The 27,901-nt window shown below is 30.7% G+C and overlaps 1 protein-coding gene across 1 annotated transcript; it reads right to left on the bottom strand.

Annotated features, from left to right (window-relative positions):
• Positions 1-75: 75 nt before the first annotated feature.
• LOC134707955 (large neutral amino acids transporter small subunit 1-like) lies at positions 76-27,543 on the bottom strand. The gene is made up of 11 exons (XM_063568138.1): positions 26,697-27,543; positions 23,607-23,732; positions 22,145-22,244; positions 17,401-17,445; positions 11,239-11,362; positions 10,689-10,792; positions 10,115-10,211; positions 9,190-9,339; positions 8,442-8,526; positions 7,142-7,234; positions 76-5,287 (listed from the first exon to the last, which is right to left on the bottom strand). The coding sequence occupies exons 1-11, from the start codon at positions 27,196-27,198 to the stop codon at positions 5,190-5,192; spliced, it is 1,524 nt and encodes a 507-aa protein (XP_063424208.1). The 5' UTR covers positions 27,199-27,543; the 3' UTR covers positions 76-5,189.
• Positions 27,544-27,901: the final 358 nt, after the last annotated feature.

Here is a 27,901-nt window from a genome sequence, read left to right as displayed (position 1 = left end):
GTAAGTATTTCCTGCTTCATTTGGTATGCCAATCATACTGGCAAGTAAGTCAAAATGATGAACACCAACACATACTTTTTGACTGATATCTTTATTCTATATATAGACAGCAATGATATTGTTATGATGATAATCGATTCATACACGGCACAATCACTCAATAAATAGAAACTTCATTCATAGTTATTTACAAAAATAGTTATCTATAAAACAAAAATTGAATACCGGTATGTAATAAATCAACCAGTTTTATGTTGTGAACTTTTTTCATATATAGTCTATAATTTGAATTCAAGGTCTGTGTACTATATTGTTAATTTCAGTGATATTATCTAGCACAATACATGTACTATAAATATTTAAATGTTGTACTTGTTAAAAATCCTTTATACATTGGTGAGAGCTGAGGAATTCAAGAGTACAAACCCATGTCATTGTGTCATGGGAATAAATTACTACATACTTTAAGCAGTAAAAGTTTGTCCAGAGTGTTTAAGCAGTCATTGATTTTACAGAGTCATACTCATACATTTTATTATTAATGAGCAGGCCAAATATTCACCTTAATAAATTCTTTCAAAGTCACTTTTTTTGGTACTACAATGCTAAATTTAAATATTAATTAGTTCTGTTTAAAAAAAAATGATAAATAAATCTGAAGCTTATGGAATTATACTAACATTTTGTTCTCTTTAGCAATCATGTGTTAAACCAGGAACATTTTCCTAAAATATTTTAATATTAGAACAAAAAAACATTTTTTTTTATGTTAATTAGATTACATGTATAATATAATCAAAGTAAATTATACAGAACTTTCAAAAATCGTGTTTACATATTTCAAAATATTCAACTGCAAACTTAAAAACTTAGCACAGCAAATGTTTAATCCATGTGAATACATGTGATATTTAGAATGATGACCCGGTAGTAGTAATACAAGTTTTTTTTAATGAATTATAAAAAAGAACCAAAACATGAAGGACCCAAATGCATCAAATCAGTGAAATATCAAATGCTTCAAGAATAACATCATTTTGTTGTCACAGGATTTCTATAATAATCCTAAAACATAATGGAACGATGTTTTTCTATCAAAATGGTTTCCTTGGAATACTTTACTTGACAATAATTCTTAGTAATTGAATTAATACAATAAATGTCCTGTTCCATGAGTAGAGCAGGAACTGCTGACATTTCACAACATTATAAAGCATCCCCAGTTTGTGTAATATTTTTTTTAACTATCTATAATCTTAACCCTTTTCATAATTTTCCCATATGTTAATATACCTTGTGTTTCTATAATCAGATTTTTGTTGTTGTTGATAAAATGAAATCACTTGAAATATGAAAATCATATTAATCAATCAAATCATTAAAATACGATTTATCCCCATCTTGTTTAAAACACCTACAGAAGTGATTCAGTAAATAAATTGGCAAGCTGTCTCTTTACAAATTTTTTTGGGGGACTTTTTTGACTAATCAGACTTTTATAATATTACATTTTATTTATATGTATATGACATTTGAGGTCTCTTTTCAGAAAAAAATCTAAGGACCCAGGTCATATTGCTTGGTGTTAATTGTGCAAACTGCTGCCTTGATTATAAAAAGTAACCATAAATGCTGAAAATATTTCATTCTTTAAAATAATAATGCCCTCAATCATGAATAACAGTGACAAAAAATGATAAAACACTTATACAAGCTGTGGAGCTATGTTTAAAATCCAAACAATGAACACATATAGTCATGAAAAAGGCATGTTAAAATACAATAAAATCATGAAATTAGTATCAGTCTCTTATCTCTTGAGAAACAATTGTTAGGGTTAACTACGAAAATAAATTATTTATGTTATTAATTGTAGTTGTGAGAAATCCATGATCGGTTTAAATGTTAAAATTCACAACTTTATCTTAATTTGCAAAATTTACACAGGGAAAAAATATTTTTGGAATTCTAAAATAACAACTAAATGAAAACTACTTAACTAATGATTAACAATGACTATAAATAACAAATTACTTCTAAAATCAATTATAAATAAAAATAGATGTAAAAGTACCAACAGATTATACACCATTTACTAATGTAAATGTGGCAGTGAGATCAGAACTATAAAACAGAAATCATCATTTAAACTCTTTAATTCACGACACCATCCAAGAAAGGACAACTCTAGATCAAGTTAAATATACAAATGTATCTTCTATGTGAAAAAAAAATATGTTTAAAAACACATTTTTTTAAATTGTAATATATATAGAAGTAACAATGTGGAGTTGACATTATATAGTACATAGTTAATTGATTTACCTTTTAATAATAATAGTTTTAGCTTTAAAATCTGAAACATCAGACAATTTTATGAATGGCAACAAATAAACAACCAAGTCAAAAGTAATCAGTTTAACTCATAATTTATGAAGATTGTTTTTCAGGATTTTACTTATTATGCATAAACTGATCTCCTGCACACAACACATTTCAGAATTAACAGAAACCATAAAATTAATTGTCTACCCATGCTTTCTCTCCCAATCATTCATACAACTTGACACTTTTTCTAAGTTCTCACCTTTTAGCCTCATTCAGAAATGATATGTGAAGCACAGTAAACCTTGACCAGTAGATGTACGGTAACTCTACTTTTAAACCTTGACCAGTAGATGTACGGTAACTCTACTTTTAAACCTTGACCAGTAGATGTACGGTTACTCTACTTTTAAACCTTGACCAGTAGATGTACGGTAACTCTACTTTTAAACCTTGACCAGTAGATGTACGGTAACTCTACTTTTAAACCTTGACCAGTAGATGTACGGTATCTCTACTTTTAAACCTTGACCAGTAGATGTACGGTAACTCTACTTTTAAACCTTGACCAGTAGATGTACAGTAACTCTTACTTTTAAACCTTGACCAGTAGATGTACAGTAACTCTACTTTTAAACCTTGACCAGTAGATGTACGGTAACTCTACTTTTAAACCATGACCAGTAGATGTACGGTAACTCTACTTTTAAACCTTGACCAGTAGATGTACGGTAACTACTTTTATCTAAAATGAGATCTTGATTTATGAATTACACAAACCAAAGTATGCTAATCAAATGCACAGCATTAAACAAAACAAACTAAAATGCAAAAACCAAACAAATATATAAAATACAAACAAAACAAAAAGGATAAAATCGGCACTTTATAAGATTCTAAAATAATTCAACATAGAATCATTGTGAGATTTGGAGGTAAACAAATAACAATCCATGGCTTAACATAAAACAAAAGTAAACAAGCTAAAATATCTAATGAGCAGTAAAACAAACTCATTCACAAAGAATAAACAAGACAGCACAATTCTGGAAATAGAAACAGGTAAATTTATATATACACCGGAATAGGCATATAGGGGACCATACTGGAAGCATCTGTTTGTCCTTGTTGTGTTAACAAATAATAATTTGTCTGACCCATGAATAACTTCCACGAAGACAACACATTAAAAGTCAAATGTTCAATTCTGTTAAGTTGACCTCTACAATTTGAAGCACATATTAGCGTTAGATAAGGTTGGACATTTTAAACAGGCCACACAGCAATAAATGAGAATACATGTATAACTTCTATGATATTGATTTATATGAGGCAAAAACCTCTTGAATTACATGGAAGTACAGTAGACTAACTTATTTTCATATTCAGTCCTTTGTAAGACTTTTGTCTCGAAATCAAATTCTTAAATATTACCTATGCAAAAAGACTGCCTGATTCACATTCATAGAATGGACACAGAAACTCAATGGGAGCAGACAAACTAAGTAAACTGAATAAATTCAAAAGATGAAATTATAATGCTAAATGTACTGGTTGTGAAAAATCTGATTTTGGCAATGAATTAATGAATTGAAGCGGACCCAAAAATTTGGCAATGAAATAAATATGCAATAAAGCAGATCTAAAAATAAACATTTCTGTTAACTGGCTTTTCCCAAAACTAATTATAAACTAGTTATGTCAATAACAAAGTGCATTTGATAAAATCCAACAAAAATAACTAAATAAACAAGTTTTCTAACAGATGTTAATATTTGTGTCACAGTAAGCATTAAATAACATGTCCAAATGATAGTACATTTTAAATATACATTTATTCAATAATAAATATTGAAACAATATTATTCAACCCTTTTAGTCTTTTTTTATTCAAGTGTAAATAATGAGTCTTCTGTAGATGAAATAGAGGTCTGGTGTACAAAATTTTAATCCTGGCATTAAGTTTTGTTTTTAATATTCAAAAACAAATTCAAAACAAAACAATAACTGATAAAATACCAGACAGTCTGATAGTAAGAAAACAAATGTAAGTTCTATGGTTATTTTTTCATAATAAAAATACATCAATATAAATTATTAATAAAAATATACATAACATTACAATGTTTCAATAAATTATCCATAAATATACAGCTAAACAATATTTTTTTTTAAATATGGCTATAAACCCATAAGTAATGGAATGATTTGAACAGTGGTTTTTGAGAAGCACTGCTGTATACACTGCACATTACTATCAAACCTTAAAAAGTAAAATCATTTCTACTAAGATTTTTTTTTTTTTACATGGCGGTTTTAGCCTTTTCTTCAAAGCAAAGAAAAAATTAATCAGGATTTTAATCAAGTTTTAGTTTAGAAAAAAATTATTACAAAACATTTTTGTGTATGAAGCCAAAGTTATGTATATTGCTATTAAACTGTATTGAATAAGGTTTGGCCTGTTTTCTGCTCTTTGTTCAGATTGTTGTCTCTTACACAAGTTCCCTGTTTCCCTCCTCCACTGTTAACTGAAATGCTCAAAAAATATTGTTGCGCTACATAAATGTTTTAGTATTATACAGATGATTCCATGTTTATATTTACTTGAACACACTGAACAATATTTTGAAAAATCATAAACATTAATATAAGCAAGTTATTAAAAATCCTAAAAAAATTAAACCCCCTAAAAGTATTTTTACATATCACTAACTAACTGGATTGGAATTCCAAACATCTCAGTAACAAAACTTCAATCTGAATGTGGCATACTTTACATAAAGTAAGTTCATCTTCATGAAATCAACAAAAAGCTATGTCAATGATGTAAATCACCAGTGTGAACACAGTTCCTAAATGTTAGTCTATGTAGCATGTTCATGCTTCATTTCCTCTGTTATACTGACCACATTCTCCTCAGGCATGATAACTAGTATCTTCTGTAGAAGTAATGTAGTTTTGTCTGAAAAGAGATAATGTTAAAATAAACCATTGACAATCATACCTCATATTCTTTTTATATACATAGTAATATTATCTGATCAACTATGAAAACTAGAGGCTCTCAAGAGCCTGTGTCGCTCACCTGTTACTGTATTTACTGATGTCGGTCATCTTGGTTGGTAGATGGGGTCATTAGGCACTTTTTTTAAATAGATACCATAGTGATGATTGTGGCCACGTTTAGTTTAATATGGCGCATAGTTTTAGAAAAGAAGATTTTTGTACAAGTTACAAAAATGACGAAAATTTGTTCAAAATTGACTATAAAGGGCAATAACTCCTTAAGGGGTACTCTTACAATTTGTATCATGTTGACTTATTTGTAGATCCTACTTTTCTGAACAAAATTGCTGTTTACAGTTTATCTCTATCTATAATAGTATTCAAGATAATAACCAAAAACTGCAAAATTTCCTTAAAATTACCAATTTTAGGGCAGCAACCCAATAACGAGTTGTCAGATTCATCTGAAAATTTGCGACGGGATAGATCTTATTCTGATGGACATTTAAATCTTGAAAGATTTGCCCTAAATGTCTTAGTTTTAAAGATATAAATCAAAAACTGCATTTTACCACTATGTTCTAATTTTAGCCATGTCGGCCATTTTGTTTGGTAGGCGGTGTCATCAGACACATTTTTCAAACTATATACCACAATGATAATTATCGCCAAGTTTGGTTTAATTTGGCCATGTAGTTTCAGAGAAGAAGATTTTTGTACAAGTTACAAAAACTGACGAAAATTTGTTATAAATTGACTATAAAGGGCAATAACTCCTTAAGGGGTTGACTGACAATTTTGGTCATGTTGACTTATTTGTAGGTTTTACTTTGCTGAACATTATTGCTGTTTACAGTTTATCTCTATCTATAATAGTATTCAAGATAATAACCAAAAACTGCAAAATTTCCTTAAAATTACCAATTCAGGGGCAGCAACCTAACAACAGGTTGTCCGATTCATCTGAAAATTCTAGGGCAGATAGATCTTGACCTGATTAACAATTTTACCCCATGTCAGATTTGCTCTAAATGTTTTGGTTTCAAAGATATAAGCCAAAATATACATTTTACCCCTGTGTTCTATTTTTAGCCATGGCGGCCATCTTGGTTGGATGGCCAGGTCACCGGACACATTTTTTAAACTAGATACCCCAAGGATGATTGTGGCCAAGTTTGGTAAAATTTGGCCCAGTAGTTTCAGAGGAGAAGATTTTTGTAAAAGTTTACGGACGACGGACGCCAAGTGATGAGAAAAGCTCACTTGACCTTTCAGGTCAGGTGAGCTAAAAATAAATTTTATACATGTGTTTTATATATTCTTGATTAAGACTTTGTAGTGAAAATATTGGGTCGGTTTCTCTCTTTAAACAGTTTTTATATATGGTATACATTTGTTTGTTGTTTGAAGTTTGTATGTAGACCTGTATATTTGAATCATTGTCTGTTAGTCTGTTAAATCATACAACATCTCCTTATCATTATACCTTATAAACATTATATTTGACCGTCAACTTTTTAGTTTGTTTTTGAGTTGTTCCCCTTTTTTCAGGTTTGTAAATGAGAATCAAAGGAACAGCTGCAATCTCCCATTTTATATTTCTATGCAGTCATATCTTAATTTCTGAAATGGTTATAAATATCAACTGAAGGCTTTGTTCTTTCTTTTTTTAAATACAAACAACCCTATTTCTATTAATAATAATTAAATCAATGAGACATTTATGACATTAGTCTGACAGATAATTTCAGAAAACCCAAGGTGATAATATATTTTTTATGTTTTTACGAATATTTAATCATAAAATTACCTATTATATTAGTTAGACTCTTTGGTTTATTTTTCCATGCTATAAATATGATATAAACTGGAATACCCGTACAGATCATTATAACACCATAGGCTGAAAAAACAAATATCATAAAATAAACACATGTAACTGGAATACCCATACAGATCATTATAACACCATAGGCTGAAAAAACAAATATCACAAAATAAACACATGTAACTGGAAGCCCCGAACAGATCATTATAACACCATAGGCTGAAAAAACAAATATCATAAAATAAACACATGTAACTGGAATACCCATACAGATCATTATAACACCATAGGCTGAAAAAACAAATATCACAAAATCAACACATGTAACTGGAATACCTGTACAGATCATTATAACACCATAGGCTAAAACAAGTAACTGTGAGCTACTGCTCACTGATGATACCCCCGCTGCAAGTGGATAATATCAATAGTGTAAAAACATGCAAGTGTTCGGTAAACAGGAAGTTGTCGAGTGATGAATCTGAATACGCATCACACGGTATAGCTGACTTATATAAATCCTGAAACCAAATTTCAGAAATCCTTGTATTGCAGTTCCTGAGAAAAATGTGACGAAAATTTTCAACTTGGCTATCATGTGTAAAATCATACAAGTGTTCGGTAAACAGGAAGTTGTCAAGTGATCAATCTGAAAACGCATCACATGGTATAGCTGACTTAGATAAACCCTAAAATCAAATTTCAGAAATCCTTGTATTGTAGTTCCTGAGAAAAATGCGACGAAAAATATTTATTGGACGGACGGACTGACTGACAGGTTAAACAGTATACCCCTCCTTTTTAAAGCGGGGGTATAAAAACAAATATCACAAAATAAACACATGTAACTGGAATACCCGTACAGATCATTTTAACACCATAGGCTGAAAAAACAAATATCACAAAATGAACACATGTAACACTCATAACAAGGAAGATAAAACAAAGACTACATATATAAAACTTTCAAACAAACAATTGATATAAAGAAAACAAGCACCTGTGTATACATTAAATCCAAATAAAATTTAGTTAAATCTGAAAGGTTCTTGTCCTTTGGTGAATATGCTGTTGATGGCAGACTTTGAAGTCATTTTTACAGAAGGATTTTTTACTCTCAATTTCAGGGCCTTATATAGCTGACCTATAGTTGTTTCTTTTCTGTTTCATTTGGTCTCTTATGGAGAGTTGTCTCATTGGCAATCATTCCACATTTTTTTTTATATGGTAACAATTAATTATTTATTTCAACTTTACAGAGCATCACTATGATATCACTTACTGGTTTCTCTTGGTGAGGCATAGAATGGTAAAGCAACTAGGAAAACAGTCATAGCCACATATAATATAGGCCAGAATAAGTTCACCTGGAAAATATAGTCATACACACATATAATATAGGCCAGAACAAGTTCACCAGAAAAATAAACAGGGCCAAAAAATATCTGAAATATTAGACAAGTCACTATTAATACAACTGGATACTAATTTCCTTATATTGTTGCATGTTTATATTATGTAGGAGTTATTCAATTGATTACTGTTGCAAATTTTCCACAGAATTCGCTATTTTGGGGATTTTACTTTTTTTTTTCAATAACACTTTAAGATATATTTTTACTTTATATATGTGGTATATTGTGCCATGTTACAAAGCATGTAAACTCTGTATCCTATTCTTTTTTTCATGCAGAGAACTTGAACCACTTGCATCATACCAATTTGATGTTTACATTACAGCCAATTTCATTGAGTGTGTAGGCAAAGGTAATATCTTTGGTTACCTTGCTTGCTAGCTGAACCATGAAGTCATTAATAGGTTAGGAATAATACCCTTCTTCGAGGGTAGACTAGTCAGACAGATGATCAATCTATCTGTCTGTTGGACCAGGCTACTTTGAAAGGAGGATAGTATACCTGACCTAATAATGACTTCAAGGTTTCAGCTAACAAGCAAGCTAACCAAAGTTATTACATTTGCATACACACTAAATGAAATCAGCTGTAACTTGTTTTATTTCTAGACTTACCTTAATAGGTCTGTTCATTTCTGGTCTAGTTTTTCTGAAGTACAGCAGTACTACAATGGACATTCCTATAGCTAACCAGTTGACAAAGCCCACATAATTAATTAGGGCATACATATCTGTTGACAACAGGTAAAATAGTGATAATATACCCTGTGAATAAAATAAAAAGTCATTTTAAAGAACTTATAGACAGTTTATATAGTGCATGAAAACAGCAATGAAAACAGAGCACACATAAGATAAATGCACTATAAAAAGCATAATATTTAAAAAATATTTCAGTTTTACTGGGAACTTTTAACATGACAACATGTACGACCATGATGGAAAGCCATTTTGAATTCTTTTTTTGTGATCTAAGGGAAGTAATTTTACATTTTTTGACTTGTCAATCGTTTACAGTATTTTGTAGTGGTTACTGCATCAGACTACTAACACAAAGGTTTCAAGTTCGATTCCCATTCGGGATGAAAATTTCAGGAACTCAATTTTCGACTCTCCCTTGACACCATTTGCGAGTATGGTCTTGAGAAATGATGATAGTCCGTCGGAAGGGGACGATAAATGGCTGACCAGTGTTAAGAGAGAGCCATATCTCTTGCACGTTAAAGACACCCTTGTAGATTTCGAAAAAGAGTAGGCTAATGCCCCTACAAGGCAGCACTCGCACCCTTTGGGATTGATACAAGTTGCAAAACTTGTTTCCCAATCCACTATATACAAATATGTTTAAACTTAAACTAAACTATTATGTAAAAAGTCAAATCATTTTTCACTTTTAATTAGCACTTTTATTTAATCGTGCTACAAGGATACAGATTTAAATGAACCCATTCAGACAAAATCCTGCTTTTGAAACTGTTATCATGGTATGGAAATAGAATCTGTATTCGTTTATACTTGTAATTGATTGATCTGTACTTACCATAAATATACAGGCTGGCATTGGAGTCAATCTCTTTACAGATACATAACTTAACACTTGTGGCATGTGGCCCTCTCTACCACCAACGTAAAATAATCTGGAAATTAAATAATATACATAGTTATAATTAATTTTCATTACATACTTGCAATCATTTATCAAAACATAAAAGGTACAAGATAAATTGTGTCTTTGACATATATTCAAATATTTAATGTTCATTTGAGAAGACATTTGAAGGAATATTATTAAATAAATGTAAGAAGCTGTACTGTTTCCTTAAAATATTCATATCGGGGGCAAAATTTCACCTGAATCAAATATATTATTAAAACCTTTGATTTTAATGATAATTGTTCATTATCTGATCAAGTGACTGGAATGACCTCAGAAATGTAGTCAATGCTAATTTTATACTGGTTTAACATTCAAACTTTTACTTTTTAAAAGAGATACAAAGCCTTTGTTTCATGTTTAAACTTTGTATTTGGAAGTTTCTGCTATATATAATAATTAAAACTGTTGATATCAGAACTGAAGAATAGAGACTGAGTCAGTAGGGAATTATACTAACCTTGAGGTGGTAAACAGGATACCATTTACACCTCCAAAAGTGGAGAGTGATACAAAGATCGGCATGATCCACCACATGACACCATACAACCTCTGGGAGAACATCTGTGAAAAGAAAAAGTAATCTTATTTATGTTGTCTTTACTGGATTTGTTTTTCAATCTGTAATTTCATTATAAAGGTATTTTGGTGGCCTTCGGCTATTATCTGCTCTTTGGTCGGGTTGTTGTCTCTTCCTATTTGACATGTTCCCCATTTCCATTTTCAAGTTTATATCATTTGTTTAATATTTCAATACATCTTGGTGCAGTAATCTATAATTTGTAGAATAGGAAATAACAATGCTGCAGCAACAACATTTTCACTCGTAAACTCTTATCTGATGAAAGGAAAAAAGTCATTGTGAGAAGAATATCAGCAGTGTCACTCATGACCTTAGATAGAATGCTGATTTGCCATACTCTTTTACTGCCACTAATTATCTCAAGTAGAATGCTGATTTGCCACAGCCTTCTACTGCTTTTCATAATTTAGCTAGAGTGTATACTTACTACAGCAACAGCACTGCCACTCAAGATCTCCACTCTGGTGACAGTGGTGAAATAGGCAATATTGGCTAGAGTGTACACAGTCATCACCATGATAATAGAGATCCAGATGGCTTTTGGTAAATTTCTGTAATAAAATATTCTTTTAAGAGATGTAAATTAAAACAAAGGCAAACATTATTAAATGATCAAATCAGCCCAAATATTGATAAATCAGCAAGTGCAATAGTGATGATGTTGCCTGTCAATATAAATCAAGAGTTGATATTGCTTTTCAGACAGGGCCAAAACGAAAAAAGTTGATTCTAGGATCCAATACAGCTCACCTCAAATCTATTAAAGTACCAATATAGAAACAACCAGTTAATAACACTATACATGTACTACATAACTAATGTATAGCATATAAATGTTTAGAAATTACAAATTAACCTGTACAGACAATGAACTTTTTATATCCATGGATGACTATCACTTACTAATTACATGAACTAATCTCAACTTAAGGGGGTAGACCTTGGTTCAGGGAGATAACTCATTAAATCAGTTATGCGTTTGTAAAAGTCAAGAATCATCTATGTATTTTAAGCATTTACCTGAAACAGATTGGAAGTAATCTCTATTTAACCTAGAAGCTTAGAATATATTTATGAAAATGGTTGACACAAACATACTGATGATTTTAAGAGTAATTTCCCTTAACCTAGGTCTAGGTTTATGATGTTAAAATTATATTTATAACAAGCTTTGTATTCAGGAAAGAAGTTTATATGTTTTAATGTGGCAAAATTTCTTTAATTGCCATTAAGTGTAAGAGTACATGTATATAAATATTTGGAAAACAAGAAATTGATAAGCAAAGAATTTTAAAACAAGAATGTGTCCATAGTACACACAGATGCCCCACTCGCAATAATATTTTCCATGTTCAGTGGACCGTGAAATTGGGGTCAAAACTTTAATTTGGGCATTCAAACTAAATAGATCATATCATAGGGAACATGAATACTAAGATTCCAGTTGATAGGACTTCAACTTCATCAAAAACTACCTTGACCCCCAAAAATTTAACCTGAACTTTGCACTATAATTTTCTATGTTCAGTGGACCGTGAAATTGGGGTCAAAAATTAAAATTAGAAAGATCATATCATGAGGAACTTGTTTACTAAGGTTCAAGTTGATTTGACTTCAACTTCACCAAAAACTATTAACCTGAAACGGCACAGACGGACCGACCAGAAAACATAATGCCCCTCTTCTTTCTTAGGTGGGGCATAAAAAACAACCTACTACATGAGCAACCTCAAATAAAACTTTAATAACAGTTAGTTTCAGGAAACACTTGATATATAGTTCCTGGAAAAATGCAGCCAAAATTTTATCTAACAGATCATGAAACCTAAAATTCTTTTATCCTTTCCAAGCCCTGTTTTTTAATTTTTTTAATTTTGAACTTTTAAAATATTAGGATTCCAAGTAATTCATGTTGAAAGGTAGTTACTTTGAATAATGGTTATGAATAATGGTTATCCAAATACTATTGTAAAAAGATAAAGTAGAAATGTATGCAGTTCACCTAGAAATATTTGTTCTATTAAATTCCTACTTTATGTAAACAACATTTTAAAGACTGTTGCCAATTAAACAGGGATTTACTACTATTGCCCTTATTTATTAACCGTATTAGAAATAAACAGGAAAGGATTAATTCATAACAAGAGAAACCCAATGGACCTTATTTCCTTCTCACCTATTTAAACAGATCTTTAAGCATAGTTAAGAGCTTTTCGACTGAAAGCAATAAAATGGTCCACCCACATGACCTGGGAAGTATTAGGGTTTTGTTTGAAAAGATCTAAATCCATGATTATGAAATATTCAAATTCTTAAATTATTTTTTTTTAATGACGATTAAATAAATTTTTATTTACAGTAAAACCTATCAAGGGTGACCTCCTCTTAAAAGCAAATAACAGCTTATAACATTGTATAAATAAAGAGCATTAAGATTTAATGGGAAAAAAACTTAAAATTTAGAAAAACTCAAATATATAACGTTTTCATTAGTTCATTATTCATATTTTAATTTATCTATTTGTATACATCATACCCTTAAATTGTAATAAAATGAAAAATTCTCATCGTTATAACAGTGGTTGTTTTTCTGGTCATATCTTAATGTGTTTTTGTAGTCAATGCCATTTATGGGGAATTTGATGTTGACATTGACAGCTCATCTCTTTTAAAATAATTCACCACTTTTGTAAGCTAAGGGTGATTTAATGCTTGCCATATGTTGGACAAGATGTTGACCTCTCGGATGTTAATGGTAATGACCTCTGGTTGGCTTTTTGTTTTTGTTTGTTATAGTTTTTGTGCCCCATTAACATGAACTTCAACTTTTATTCACATTAACACCAAGATGAATTTGATATGTATTATGCTATTCAATAACATCAAGTCAAATTCCTGAAAGACCCCCTCCTGTCCAAAACTATTGAAAACTATCATTCTGCATTGACAATAATATCTTTGTCTAAATTGGATACATTCATTAGGGATCACACCCTCAGGGTGTATCTAAAACATACAACTTAACTAAACTGAGAGCCAAGCAATATATATCTAACAAAATCAATGTTATGTAATGATATGCAAGTCTTTAGCCAAAGGAGTAGGATCTACTCCTTTCTATTTAGTTTATATTTCTATTTGGTTTGAGAAATTTGGCTAGATAACCCATTAAAGTTTAATAGTAGGACTGGTTATTCAAGTTCATTCCAATTTTATGAAAATGTTATCCAGTTCTAGTTCTCAAATTGCACAGCATTTTCATATTGATTTTCTACATTTCAAATTACAATTTAATTTGGAGTATTTTAAGACATTGATGCACTTTACTTTTAAATTTTCTTGTTCACAATAGTCATGATGAGGACCTTATATATCCAGGACAAATTTAGAACAATTAGACACATTTTATTTTTTTAAATTTAAAAAAAAACCTGACTGGTCAGTTATTTATTTATCACAAAGTTAACAACAGCGGTCAAGAAGTCAACTTGGTTATCTAATTGTACTTGTATCATATCTGTAGATTTCCTGTTTATTCAATTTAAAGGAGAAGATGATTTGTCTTATCAACATTAAAACTTAAGATTACTTCATTTATCAATATTATCAATAGATGAAAAAGATTTATTTTTCACCAAGAAGTCCAATTTCAAGTAGAATTGTTAACATGACAGCCACTTTGTCTAATTTATAAATATCAAATTTGGGTGAAAGAGATTAGATTTTCAAAAAAAAAAGCCAAAATTCAATTAGAATTGTATTAAAATGACAGCCACTTTTTCAATTTTTTTACAAAGCTTAAAGGAGCACTAGCTACGATATATATAAAAAAATAAAGTATGATTTTTTTAAGATTAATCATTAATTCAATTGGAATAAAGAAATAAAGAAATAATAATTTGCTTTTAGCAATCAATTTGCTTTAATTTTGTTGAAATAAGCGATTATACATAATTTTTGACTGATTCACTTGCAAGTGAATACGTCATCATCATTCTAATTCATGTGAACTTCAATTTAACCCCTTAGCTAGAGACTGACAACGCATGCATTGTACGTGAACTGGTTATTTAAAGAACAAAAATGTCAACAATGAAAGTGAAACTACGGTAAATCATTTGATTACTAATTCGATCCACATAAATCATTCTTATACGGTTAAAAACAATGAGAAACTTTTATTTTTAATCTATAAATTCAAATCAAACAGACCTATAAAAATCCAATTGCACGTGCTGGTTTAACCTATTCATATCTTTATTTGTGTTTACATCGCTTATATGGTCATCTGAGGTCAAATCGATAGTTAATTAGATGGCATCTGGATTTAAATACACACGAAACGAACTTACATATCATCTACCCCATGCTCTGTAAACTGTTTATTTTAAACGTTTGATAGATTGGATAAATGTTTTACATTGTTATTAATCAAATATGAGAATTTGAGTCAAATTGGTGACCATGAATTTGACAGCTAGTGCCCCTTTAAAGATTACATAAACTAAACTTAATACTACATGTATGTGTATCAAAAAGGGGGGGGGGGAAATATTTATATTTACATTCTTCATCACTTCAGTTAAATTTACAGATAAATTTATCCATCTGGACAGCATAAGATAACTATCTTTTCACATACATATTATAAAGACTTTCTCAGCCAAGAATTCTGATTTTTAGTTCAAGTTCTCAAATGGAAACAAAGCATGCTCCGACACTGGTTCTAATAAAGTCTATAAAGATGTTGTTCATATATAGATTCTTACATTGATAAGAGTGGAGTATAGGATTAAAAAATACATTTTCTTTTTTTGTTAACAGAAAATCCCCTTCGAGTGCCTTTCACTTTTATAGCATATTTTTGTTCATTCAGTTAACCAAAAAGGTCATGACCCTTAAAATCATCCAATGATCTTTTGAGATCACTGGCAACCACATGTTGGTTAAAATTTTTTATGCAATGGGTTTGGAAAGGGATAAATTTCCATAGAATTAGAGAAACTTAAATTAAAATCTTTCAAAGATTTCATGAAGATTCTTTTTTATCTTATCAAATCATTAACACCTGTTATAGCATATTTTTGTTCATTCAGTTAACCAAAAAGGTCATGACCCTTAAAATCATCCAATGATCTTTTGAGATCACTGGCAACCACATGTTGGTTAAATTTTTTTATGCAATGGGTTTGGAAAGGGATAAATTTCCATAGAATTAGAGAAACTTAAATTAAAATCTTTCAAAGATTTCATGAAGATTCTTTTTTATCTTATCAAAGATTTCAAAGATTTCATGAAGATTCTTTTTTATCTTATCAAACCTTTCTGAGCTTCAAAATGTTTGATTGCTATGATAAAACATAAAGATTTAATATTGACTTTTAAATCCACGTATGTCATATATAATTTACTCAGCCTAGCTTCTCCTACACATATCCTATGCATTATCAATCACAATATACCTTCTAATACTCAAGCTATTGATTTCCAAGGTTTCAAATTTTAGCCTACTTTGATGCAAGAGTGGGCTCTTTCAATATTAGCTTCAACAAGCTACTTAAGTCATTGTAAGAGGAAATTATGAATAAATGGAGGTTTTTTATTATTATTTTCTGGGCATGTTAGGTCCAACAGATTTAATGAAACCTAGTGGAGATTAACTTTAAAGGGTTCAACCAAAGTCCATTTTATTTAGTGATGTATAATGTACGACTATGCATGTACGACTATGCATGTACGACACCAATAATAATCAATGAACATATGTCACAACATTATGCGAATGAGGCGAACTTTGACATTTCATTCATATATAATAAACAATAGAACAGATGTTACCTCTAATCATTACATTAACATTGTTGTCATTTTGTTGTTAAAATATTAATATTCTATAGATCTCTTTATTCCATAACATGGTGGAATTAATGACTCATAATTTTCATGAGGACACCCATTCATAACTTCATTAACAACGTTATTATTGTCATTCTTTAATTCATTCGGTCTATTTTTATAAATTGTTGCTCTAGAATATATTCTTTTAGACAATTTTTTTGTTAAACACATATTTTTTTTAAAACACTAGAACGCTATACCTCCAATGAAACAACAACTCACTCTGACGGATTCAAAGTGATAGAAATAACAGTGTTAACTGCAAAGGACGGCAACCCAGGAGCAAAAAATGATTGTTTTCCTAATTTCAAACGAAATTTCAATCTGAAATTCAAAGACCACACAGGACTTATCATATAAACTATTTCTTAAACAAGAAATATGGTTTATATTCCTGTGTCAGAATTGGAGCTAAAAGTCTAATGTCTATACATGTAACTTGTGTCTCATGTGTGTGATCCCCATACTACATATATAGCTTCCATAGAACATGATCCAATCATTTACAAATGTTTAAATTCATTCCATTTATTAACCTTTATTGATGTGATTTTTCTATTTTCATAGATTCTATGAACTTGATTTGGCCTATTTCTGTCAGACATCTTTGCTCGCCCTTGGCAAAAGCGCTAACCCTAGCATGGCTAGGAAAAATGAATTCCTGTGACCTCTTATCAAACATAAAACTTACTTGTAGGGATCTTTCAATTCTTCAATTACAAAGTTTAGGTAATTCCTGTAATAAATGAAAAATTTAAAATTAAATTCATTTAACATAGTCTTGCATGTTGTTTTTTTTAAATTTTTGTTCATCTACATATGTTTTGGAGTTTTGTGCCACCTTCATTTTTACTGAACTAGTACACATTCTAACTGAAGACCATCTCTGGGTAAGGGATTTTCTCACCTTGTTGAAGACCCATTGGTGGTCTTCAACTGTTTTTTTTTGCTCTTTGCTTGGTTTGTTCCCTATTTCCATTCTCAATATTATATAAAAAATGTTACAAAAAACATTAAGAGAAAGAATAAAACTAAGATTTTTTTATGTGGCAACTTTAATAATAAATAATTGTAAGCAAGGTTTCCGTAGAAAATGAATGTTACCAAACTTGGAAAAGTTGCAAACTCAATAAAAACAGATTGTTTCTATACAAGTTCAAACCAGATGCTCCGCAGGGCGTAGCTTTATACGACCGCAGAGGTTGAACCCTGAACGGTAGGGGCAAGTATGGACACAACATTCAAGCTGGATTCAACTCTAAATTTGGATTGTGATTAAATAGTTGACACAGCATAGGTTTCTGACACAGAATGAATGTGTTCTAATGAACTTAAAAATTTTATTTTCTCTTAGAGCAATTCACTATGCTGTTGAATATTAATCCTCTCAAAAAAATGTTTGAAGAAATTTTCTTTTTATTTATGAAATTTCAAATGAGAAAAATTGAACCCAATTTTTTTAATCACATCCCCCTTTCCCTTATTCCAAAACTAATCTCAATTAAAATTTCTAATGGAGTTTGCAACAATAACTACTCATTTAAAATACATCATAAAATATTAAGATGTAAAAAAACTGCTTGTTATCACTGAATGGTAAAGATTATTTTAATTTATCAGTTGGTAGTAAAAAGTGAATATACATTGTATATTGTATATAACAAAGATTCAAGTTGATTCTGGACAAAGAAAGATAACTCCAATTAAAAAAAGTTCTTGCTATTGCAAAATATTGTGCAATTAGATATTTCTTGCTTACTATTCTGGACAAAGAAAGATAACTAATTAAAAAAAAAATTGCTATTTCACAATATTGTGCAATTAGATATTTCTTGACATTGCGCAATACTGTGCAATTGAAAAGACTTGCTATTGCACAATACTTAATATAATAATTTTAGATCCTGATTTGGACCAACTTGAAAACTGGGCCCATAATCAAAAATCTAAGTACATGTTTGGATTCGGCATATCAAAGAACCCCAAGATTTCAATTTTTGTTAAAATCAAACTAAGTTTAATTTTGGACCCTTTGGACCTTAATGTAGACCAATTTGAAAACGGGACCAAAAGTTTAGAATCTACATACACAGTTAGATTCGGCATATCAAAGAAACCCAATTATTCTATTTTGATGAAATCAAACAAAGTTTAATTTTGGACCCTTTGGGCCCCTTATTCTGTTGGGACCAAAACTCCCAAAATCAATACCAACCTTCCTTTTATGGTCATAAACCAGTTACCTTGTGTTTAAATTTCATAGATTTCTATTTACTTATACTAACGTTATGGTGCGAAAACCAAGAAAAATGCTTATTTGGGTCCCTTTTTGGCCCCTAATTCCTAAACTGTTGGGACCTAAACTCCGAAAATCAATACCAACCTTCCTTTTGTGGTCATAGACATTGTGTTTAAATTTCATTGATTTCTATTAACTTAAACTAAAGTTAAAGTGCAAAAACTAAAAGTATTCGGACAACGACGACGACACCAACATGATAGCAATATACGACCAAATTTTTTTCAAATTTTGCGGTCGTATAAAAACAGATTGATTTTTCATCAAAATTTGTTATAAATGCAGTTTAAACTGGTGTAATAAAACCTGATGATTATTCTCCAAGCCTGTGTACCTTATACTTGATTACCTAATCATGTACCAAACAATAGAAACCATATTGACTGTTGAACAGATTTATCCACAAGTCATGCAATAAATGTACCATTAGAGTTCTACAACCATTTATAACCATTGGCTTTCCATACTTTTATTTATCAAGATTAACATGAGTGAAATAGGGAGATCACATTAAGTTAATAACTGCAGACAATCAATTAATTGGCATATCAAATAATCCCATCTTAAAGATAAATGATCTTAGTCTAAAAACCCTATGGTGCACATTAAATAAACTTATCTGAAGATAAATGCTTTTAGCCTAAAAACACCAGGGCCCACTCAACAATATCTGTAATTATTTGATTTGTATACAAAATATTCTTGCTTCTGACAACATAGAAAATTCAAACAAAAAACAATATAACATAGCCATGATAGCAGAGTAATAATAGACTTTTTTTTAGTAATTGGTCAAATATTTGTTGTCACAAAATGTATTACTAGTAAATTAAAATACACTTCTCTTTAACCAAGATAACCTTCGGAGAAGGTTTAAATAGTTTCACATTATACTATTATATAATTGTATGAAATTTGTATTATTCTATTATATCATTGTATGTAATGTGTATTATTCTATTCAGAAGGTTTTTAAAAATACTTCCTGATATATCATTAAAATTCTAGGAATCAGTCAAATTTCTCTTGCTGTGCATTATGTATTACAGTATATATGTTTTATTTACAAATTTATCTTAAGTCATGTTTGATATCTCGGGTATGTTGTGCAGTTGGATTGCACAATGTCATTTCTATTTTACATGTTATATGTGCACAGCTTTATATCCATTAAAATAATATGATTGGATTTGATATCATAAATCCTTCACAATATGTCTATCTCAATATTACACACTGACCCAATACTATTGTCCCCAAATCCAGTACATGTACATGTATATGCATATTCTAAGGTGAAAATGACCCAGATGTTTTAAAGGAAGGATGTGAATATGCAACAAATATTTATTGAATTGTTGAGCATAATTGTTTAGAAATAAATCTTATATCTGTATGACAGGAGGACAAAAAGAAGAGAGCAGTAAAAATACTCTTCTTAGTGGAGCTACAACACCTGTCTAAGTAAAATCTTTGTGAACCTCAGGCTTAACTATAGAAATTGTTCGTAAAGCAGTACAATCATATAAAAGTTACTAGGGAGAACCATGGCATGTACTCTTCTCTCAAGTACCAGAAATGGTTTGCTGGTCCTCTCTAGACATTGTAATTAATTGCCAAATCCCTGACCTGTTATCCTGTGAAGATTCAGAAAGGGCTGTGTTATTTCTGAGTGAAATCTCATAAGACAATGTCATCACCAAAAGCCCTGACCTGAGAACCTGTTTAAACAGGAACTGTTTGATGTTGATAGTTGCAAAACAAAAGAAGAGAGAGAGAATGTCAAGCAAACAATAAAATATAATACAATCATCAGCCAAAGTCATAAGAACACACTATAAATGTTCACTTAGTAACCTAAAAATAGCACTGAAATGAAAGTGATTAACTTGCTGTTTCTGACCAAAAAAAAACACAGCTTATGCAATAAGTACCTATCAGCCCTGACATGACAAAACAACCTGTTAGTACAAGATTTATTGTTTCAGCCCTGAATTTATGATGACTCTATCATACATGTACTTGGTTGAATGCAATGACATAATAAAGTAATAAAAGTATAAAGCTTTAAATTTTTGTATTGTACAGTTTTTTGTAAATGATACGTTCAGACCAACTGTATATGAATTACCTACATGTTTGTAATTTGAATTATGTGAAGAAATCTGTCATTGTGCACAAAATGGTGCACTATAAAATGCAACATGGACCATTATAATTAAAAATGTCCAACAAGTCCTCATTACATGACAGTAGTCTTATCATTAAATACTCTTCTGGAGATCAATAGACTTTATACTTTGATTCTGTGACATTGGGCAAAACGTGCACAGAAAAGCGTAAAATTAGGGATAAAAGGAAATTCTCACAACCATAATTTACTTTTATTGTAGTTACACAAGTACACGGTAGTATAGTGCATGATGTACGTGATGTAATAAGCATAGTTGCTTACTTCCCACAAATTAACGCCTCATTGGCAATCATACCACATCATTTCCTCATTCTTATGATGATGTAATAAATAGTACTATTTTATGACATTCAGACATTAGAAATAATTCCAAATAAAGAAGGCCTGCCAAAACAGTCTTGTAATTATAAATATTTTTCTGTCATTTTAATTGCATCATTCATTTATTACCAAAATTTCTTTCATTAGATTTACAACTAAAAATGTTTTATATGATGCAATTTTAAATTTTGAGGATCAATGCCAAGTTTAAAAATACTTTATGATGGACATCATATATTAAACAAAGAATTAAATACACCTAACAGTTCTTTTATTAGTTGATGTTTACAAACAATACCTTATTTGGCACCTGTTCAGGTGTCAGACATATACATGATATAGGAATAAAAAGGTATAACAATCAACCACCTGCTGGTCAATTAACAAAAATACATTTCATCATTTACAATGTTCATCAATTAGGTGTACTGTAAAACCAATGTTTAATAAACCTTTTTTGTTTAACAATTGTCCTCCAGCTAGAACAACAGGTGTATTTGTTTCAGTATAAATATTCATTGAGAATGGGCCTAATGAAGATTGCACATTATTTCTACAGAAATATATTGACCTAGTCCACTGACCTTAGATAATTTCAAATTGATAATGATTTCAACTTACCATCCATTGTAGGCAAATAACCCAGAATAGAATGCCATGGCAATTTTACCAATATTAGTTTCTGTGTGCTCAAAAGGATTGTGGAAGTTTTCATGTTCACCTGAAAAATAAATGTTACTAATTCAAATATAGAAAAACATATAAACCTTAAGAGTCAATTTTTACTGTTGGTGAATTTGAAACTACTATATATACTTTGTTTAAATTTGACCATGAGCACAGTTACTTCTTTTATATACATGTATATATAATGCAATAAAATAAACCTACATATTACAGACATTTTCTATGACCATACTCTTAAAATTTCTATAACAGATCAAGCCAAAAGGAGAAGGTTCAGTAAGAATCGGAGCATTTTGAATGACTTAATCAGTTACAAATCTTTCACTTCAACTAGTTGAATCAATTGAAATAGACAATTGAAATTGAAAGTGTTTAAAAAAGGCCCAATATATTTCGTTAGATGAACCTGAAGTTTGAGGCCAAAATCTGCCCTTACTGAACCTGCTCCTTTGGACTATCTTTGTTCTGATGATAATTTCAATTACTGTTAACTGATAATACTTTCATTTGTATAAAAAATATATGAAAGCGAGTTTGTGTGTCTCCAAGATTACTCACTGGTCACAGGTTCATGTAACCTTTTTGTCCAAAATTATGGGAACCTGTTGTTCAGGGGTTGTTTGTTGATGTGATTCTTGTTTTTTAATATAGATTAAAGTTAATAAACTGTTGGTTTTCCTGTTTGAATGATTTTACTCCAGACATTTTTGGGGTCCTTTATAGCTTGATGATCAGCCAAGGCTTCATGTTGAAGTCTGTTCATCAACCTATATGTTTTACTTTTAATAATTTGTTACTTGAATAGAAGGCTGTCTCCTTGGCACTTAAACCAATTCTTATATATCTATGTACATGCAAATTTTCATATACGTGGAGATCATTGACAAATGTAAGGTGACTGATCTGAACTTCATCATGTACATTAAGCACTTTCTTGTAAGAATGAATACAATGTAATAGGCAAATTTGACCTTAACCGATCTGTCTTCTTATTCACCACTGATAAGCTTTGTTTTGATCAAATGACCTTGTATTGCAAGTATATATACTGAAGAAATGTACATGTAGAGCACTTCTAACAGAACTTTGTATGCCAAAAACTAGTCCAATATATAATGATATATTTGTCTTTTGTTTTGAATGGTACTTTTATCAAAAGTGTAGCATCAGTAATTTCCATGGTCACTGGTTAATGGATAAAAGCCAGTAAAAATTGGTTTGGTCCAGTTAAGTGATATTTTTTATTTGAACAGATGACTAATAAAATATTACAATTCAATTCTATTTGGACCAAATCATAAATGTATGAATGTCCTGAAAATGCTAATACATTATTCTATGACTTATGCAACAAAGAATTTTATTTGCTTCAATCCTATGTTGTGTAAATGCTTACCTCTTCCTAACTGTACAAATCCTGTTATTATAATTAGTATCAATGCTCCAACTTTAGCATATGTAAAAATATCTTGGACTCGAGTCGCCCACTTCACATCGGCACAGTTGATAAATGTGAGTAACACTATAAAAGAGAATGAAAATGATGTTAGTATCCGATAGTCAATGCACAATTTCTTTAATTACATATTACATATATCAGAATATAGAATAGTAATGGTATATAGAATTTTAGATAAAACCTCAATCAAATGTATTAGTGCAACATTACAATGGTTAGCATTAGAAATGTTTTGTGAAATTTTGACACATACATGTGCAATTTTTTGTACATGCATTGAATCTGTCGTTATCAAATTAAAATTTTCATTTATATGACAATCATAAAAGTTGATCATGTATGAATGGGGACAGAACCATTAATTTGTTGTACATTTTGTACATGTACATGTACAAATGTACATGTAAACTAATGTGTGTATCAATTTAAATTTGTTTTTTTTAAATGATTAAATATTCGTTTACATAGATATAGGAAGATGTGGTGTGAGTGCCAATGAGACAACTCTCCATCCAAATAACAATTTAAAAATTAAACCATTATAGGTTAAAGTACGGCCTTCAACACGGAGCCTTGGCTCACACCGAACAACAAGCTATAAAGGGCCCCAAAATTACTAGTGTAAAACCATTCAAACGGGAAAACCAACGGTCTAATCTATATAAACAAAACGAGAAACGAGAAACACGTATATATTACATAAACAAACGACAACTACTGTACATCAGATTCCTGACTTAGGACAGGTGCAAACATTTGCAGCGGGATTAAACGTTTTAATGGGCCCAAACCTTCTCCCTTTTTCTGAAACAATAGCATAACATCACAACATATAAAAACATACGATAAAATATCAATTAGCAGACTTAACTCAATCAAAAAAAGTATGATTACACAAAGAACGAATAAATTTGCACAAAGAACGAATAAATACATGTATATATATATACAAGAAAACAAAGGGTTTGTTTATGTTACATGTACATTGTATAAATACTTTCATAAAACAATCTTTAGAAAATATAGAATGTATCTCGGGCTAAAATGCCATGGAGGTCACAGTCAACTATTTCATTTTAAGATTTAATGTTGTTCCTGTTTATTATTTATTCTTTTGATAGTTAATCATGTGAATAATTGTATTGATTTAAAAAATTAACTATACATTGTATGTACATGTAATGTATGTTGCTTGACCCTTACTTATTTACTTTGTACATGTGTAACAAATATCAAAGGTAAAGATCTACCAAATTTATTTTCTTAATTAGAAACAAAACTGCATGAAACTGGTAACAAAAAACTAATGCTTCACAGATAAACCTAATTATTGCATCATCAGAATGCCAAACCCTTCTCTACGTCATGCATACACTGATGTTGTTTACATCACATTATGCGTTTCTAAATTAATCTTCCATTAATTCCCCTTATTGATTCTAACCCACGTGTTGTAATAATTTCCTTTACTAGAGAATTGATTTAATATTACATGTATGTATATTTTATAATCCTTTGACTTGAAAGAACCATCACCAAATACATGAAATTTCATATATTATAAATTTTGAACCAGGAAACTATTAAAATGTGTTAATTGATGAAATATTGATTTTATAGGTTGATCATGTGGTTCGTCAGACTCTTCCGTAAGTCACCTTCAGACCTCCTTTCAATGTGATCATCAACAAGTTCAACAACAAAATCAATGCTCAAACAATTTTTGATTGAATTGTGCATTCCAATAATTTTTGACAATAGCTCTAACAGAATGCTGTTAAATCCTGATATCCTACACTACTAAAATTTACATGTATATAAATATACAATGATTTGTTTTACTTGCTATTGAAGATGCAACAATACATGTATGTACTACATTGTACACAAATGTACATGTTTGTCCAATAGAATTACATGTATCTATACAAATTTTTACAAAAAGCAAACATTTGGTGGTTCCAAAAGTTTATTTTTAAGACTTGCATGTATTTAGTTGTTGATACACATGTTACGTTACTTGTATATGATTAATGGCTGTTTGCATAACAATTCAGCACTAAAATGACTTTAAATATTCTGCTAAGAATGCCAGCGTTATTCAAAGAAGGATTCGTAGTCATGCTCAGTCACAAATCATTATGACTTCTTGAAAGGATATCCAAATTTTTTGCTGTGACACCTTTGTGCTACATTTGTGCCTTCATCTCATTTAAAACACCAGCTCACCCTGAATAGACATGTAATAATTGCAACTGGACATAAAACTGATTAATCCAGAACATACATTTTGTACTGAAATCAGACATGGACTTCTTTTGAACTGAGTTTTACTGTGCATATGTTGCTGTTCATTTATTTTTCTACATCGGCTATACATTGTAGGTATAGGGTTGAGTACTCACTAAACATGCTACATAAGATTAAACCCTGCCACATTTACGCACCTGTCCTAAGTCAGGAGCCTCTGGCCTTTGTTAGTCTTGAATGATTGATTTTTGGTTGCTTAATGTCCAGGGCAAATATTTCATGCAAGTTCTTGTATGATTTTTAATTTTAGTTCATTTTTACTGAACTAGCACACATCTTATTTACAAATGTAGGGGCCAGCTGATGCAGGCCTCTAGGTTTCTGGACTTTCTTACTGTGACTCTGTGTTGAAGGTGGGTCTCATTGGGGTCTAAGCGTGACGCGGGATTGCCGATTTTTCGTAAGCGTGAAACATGAAAATCAAATTATTGTGTCGTGAAAACGGGAAATGAGGAACCCCCCAGAAGACCCTTTGGCTTTAAAGGGCTGGGCTGTTTTTCTTCTCTATAGGGACGTATAGTCAGGTTGTCTCTTTGACACATTCGCCATTTAATTTCCATTCTACATTTTATGAATACCTTTAATAATATTCCTTTGGTAAATCTAATACAAGTACATTGCAAGAAGTTGAAACAAGGTCAACAACTTACATTGTACATGTATCAATCTTATAAAGCTTTGAAAACAGTTACATGTACATGTACATTTATAACTTACATATACAAATTGCTGCAAGAAGTCTAATGGCATTGTCTGGCTGCTCACAATCTGGAAACAACGGTTCAATAATATAATACGAAAAAGTCATAGCTACAATGGCTTGTGAACATGGTCTCACAATCATACATTCAACCCATAATCTAAGAAATGCTAAAAATGGTCCAAATGCTTCAAAAATATAAGCATAATCTGCTCCAGATCTTGTTATAGAGGTTCCAAGTTCAGCATAACAGTATGCCCCAACCATGGAAAATAAACCACAGCCAACCCATACTATTATAGACAAGCCTACACTTCCAGCCCCTTCGAGAACTCCTTTAGGGCTGACAAATATACCAGATCCTATGATACTCCCTACGATTACAGTTACACCATTCAACAAACTGATTTTCTGTTGTAACTTGACCTCATCCTTTGGTATACTTGAATTTGAACTATTAGCATCTTTTGCAGATTTCTCATTCTGTCCGACAACATCGTATTTATCCTTTGAAGGCATGGCTGCAGGTTGTACAACACGTGTATTATAAATTGAAATATGTCCGAGTTCAAGAAGACATCTCCGCTTTACTAATAAGATGACGCAAGACGTACAGTGTATGTATTCCACTTATGGAAACAGGGGAAAACACATGTACACGCTATGTAGAAAACCACGTGGTCGAATTATGAATGAAAATTTCACGTTTAAATTTCTAGAATCAAAGTACTGTACTGTAGTGTTCACTCCTTCAATAATCCAACTGTTGTAAAATAGAATGGCAAAAATATGGCAAAGTCTTATTGTTTCTATTTTCACATCCACAGATTACTACACACGTAAAATATTACCAGAAGGAACTGGTAGTTGTATCTACGTGATAAAACATGCGCACACGCATGCGTATTTCTATTTTCTATTTGAAAGCACATGTCTTTGTTTGTAAATAAAATTTGTTAGCACATGCTGGGAACAGTAGGGGAAATTCGTGTAAATACGGACGGTGCCTAATTGCGGACGGAATAGGAAGTCCCCGTCTTGTATTTGATTTTATTAATTAATAATGAAATAAATAAAATTGTAGGTATTGACATCAAAACTTATTGAGGAAAATAAAACTTCAAAACAGAGGCTAAAATGTTAAAACCCCATTTAAAAAAGAGTTATATCGACTATCATCAAACTCTTATTGATGCTAAAATAAATAACTTAAACGAAAATT

The sequence above is a fragment of the Mytilus trossulus genome, chromosome 2 (assembly GCF_036588685.1).
Source record: "Mytilus trossulus isolate FHL-02 chromosome 2, PNRI_Mtr1.1.1.hap1, whole genome shotgun sequence".
Classification (NCBI taxonomy): Eukaryota; Metazoa; Mollusca; class Bivalvia; order Mytilida; family Mytilidae; genus Mytilus; species Mytilus trossulus.
This window is presented reverse-complemented; position numbering and strand designations above follow the sequence as displayed.

Excerpts from the sequence above, each read along its gene's own strand:
- LOC134707955 (XM_063568138.1), bottom strand. The coding sequence starts at position 27,198 with ATGCCTTCAAAGGATAAATACGATGTTGTCGGACAGAATGAGAAATCT. Across the intron at positions 22,245-23,606 it reads ATTTGTACAGTTAGGAAGAG|GTGAACATGAAAACTTCCAC; the intron begins GTAAGCATTTAC and ends TTTATTTTTCAG. Across the intron at positions 11,363-17,400 it reads GAATTGAAAGATCCCTACAA|AAATTTACCAAAAGCCATCT; the intron begins GTAAGTTTTATG and ends ATTTTATTACAG.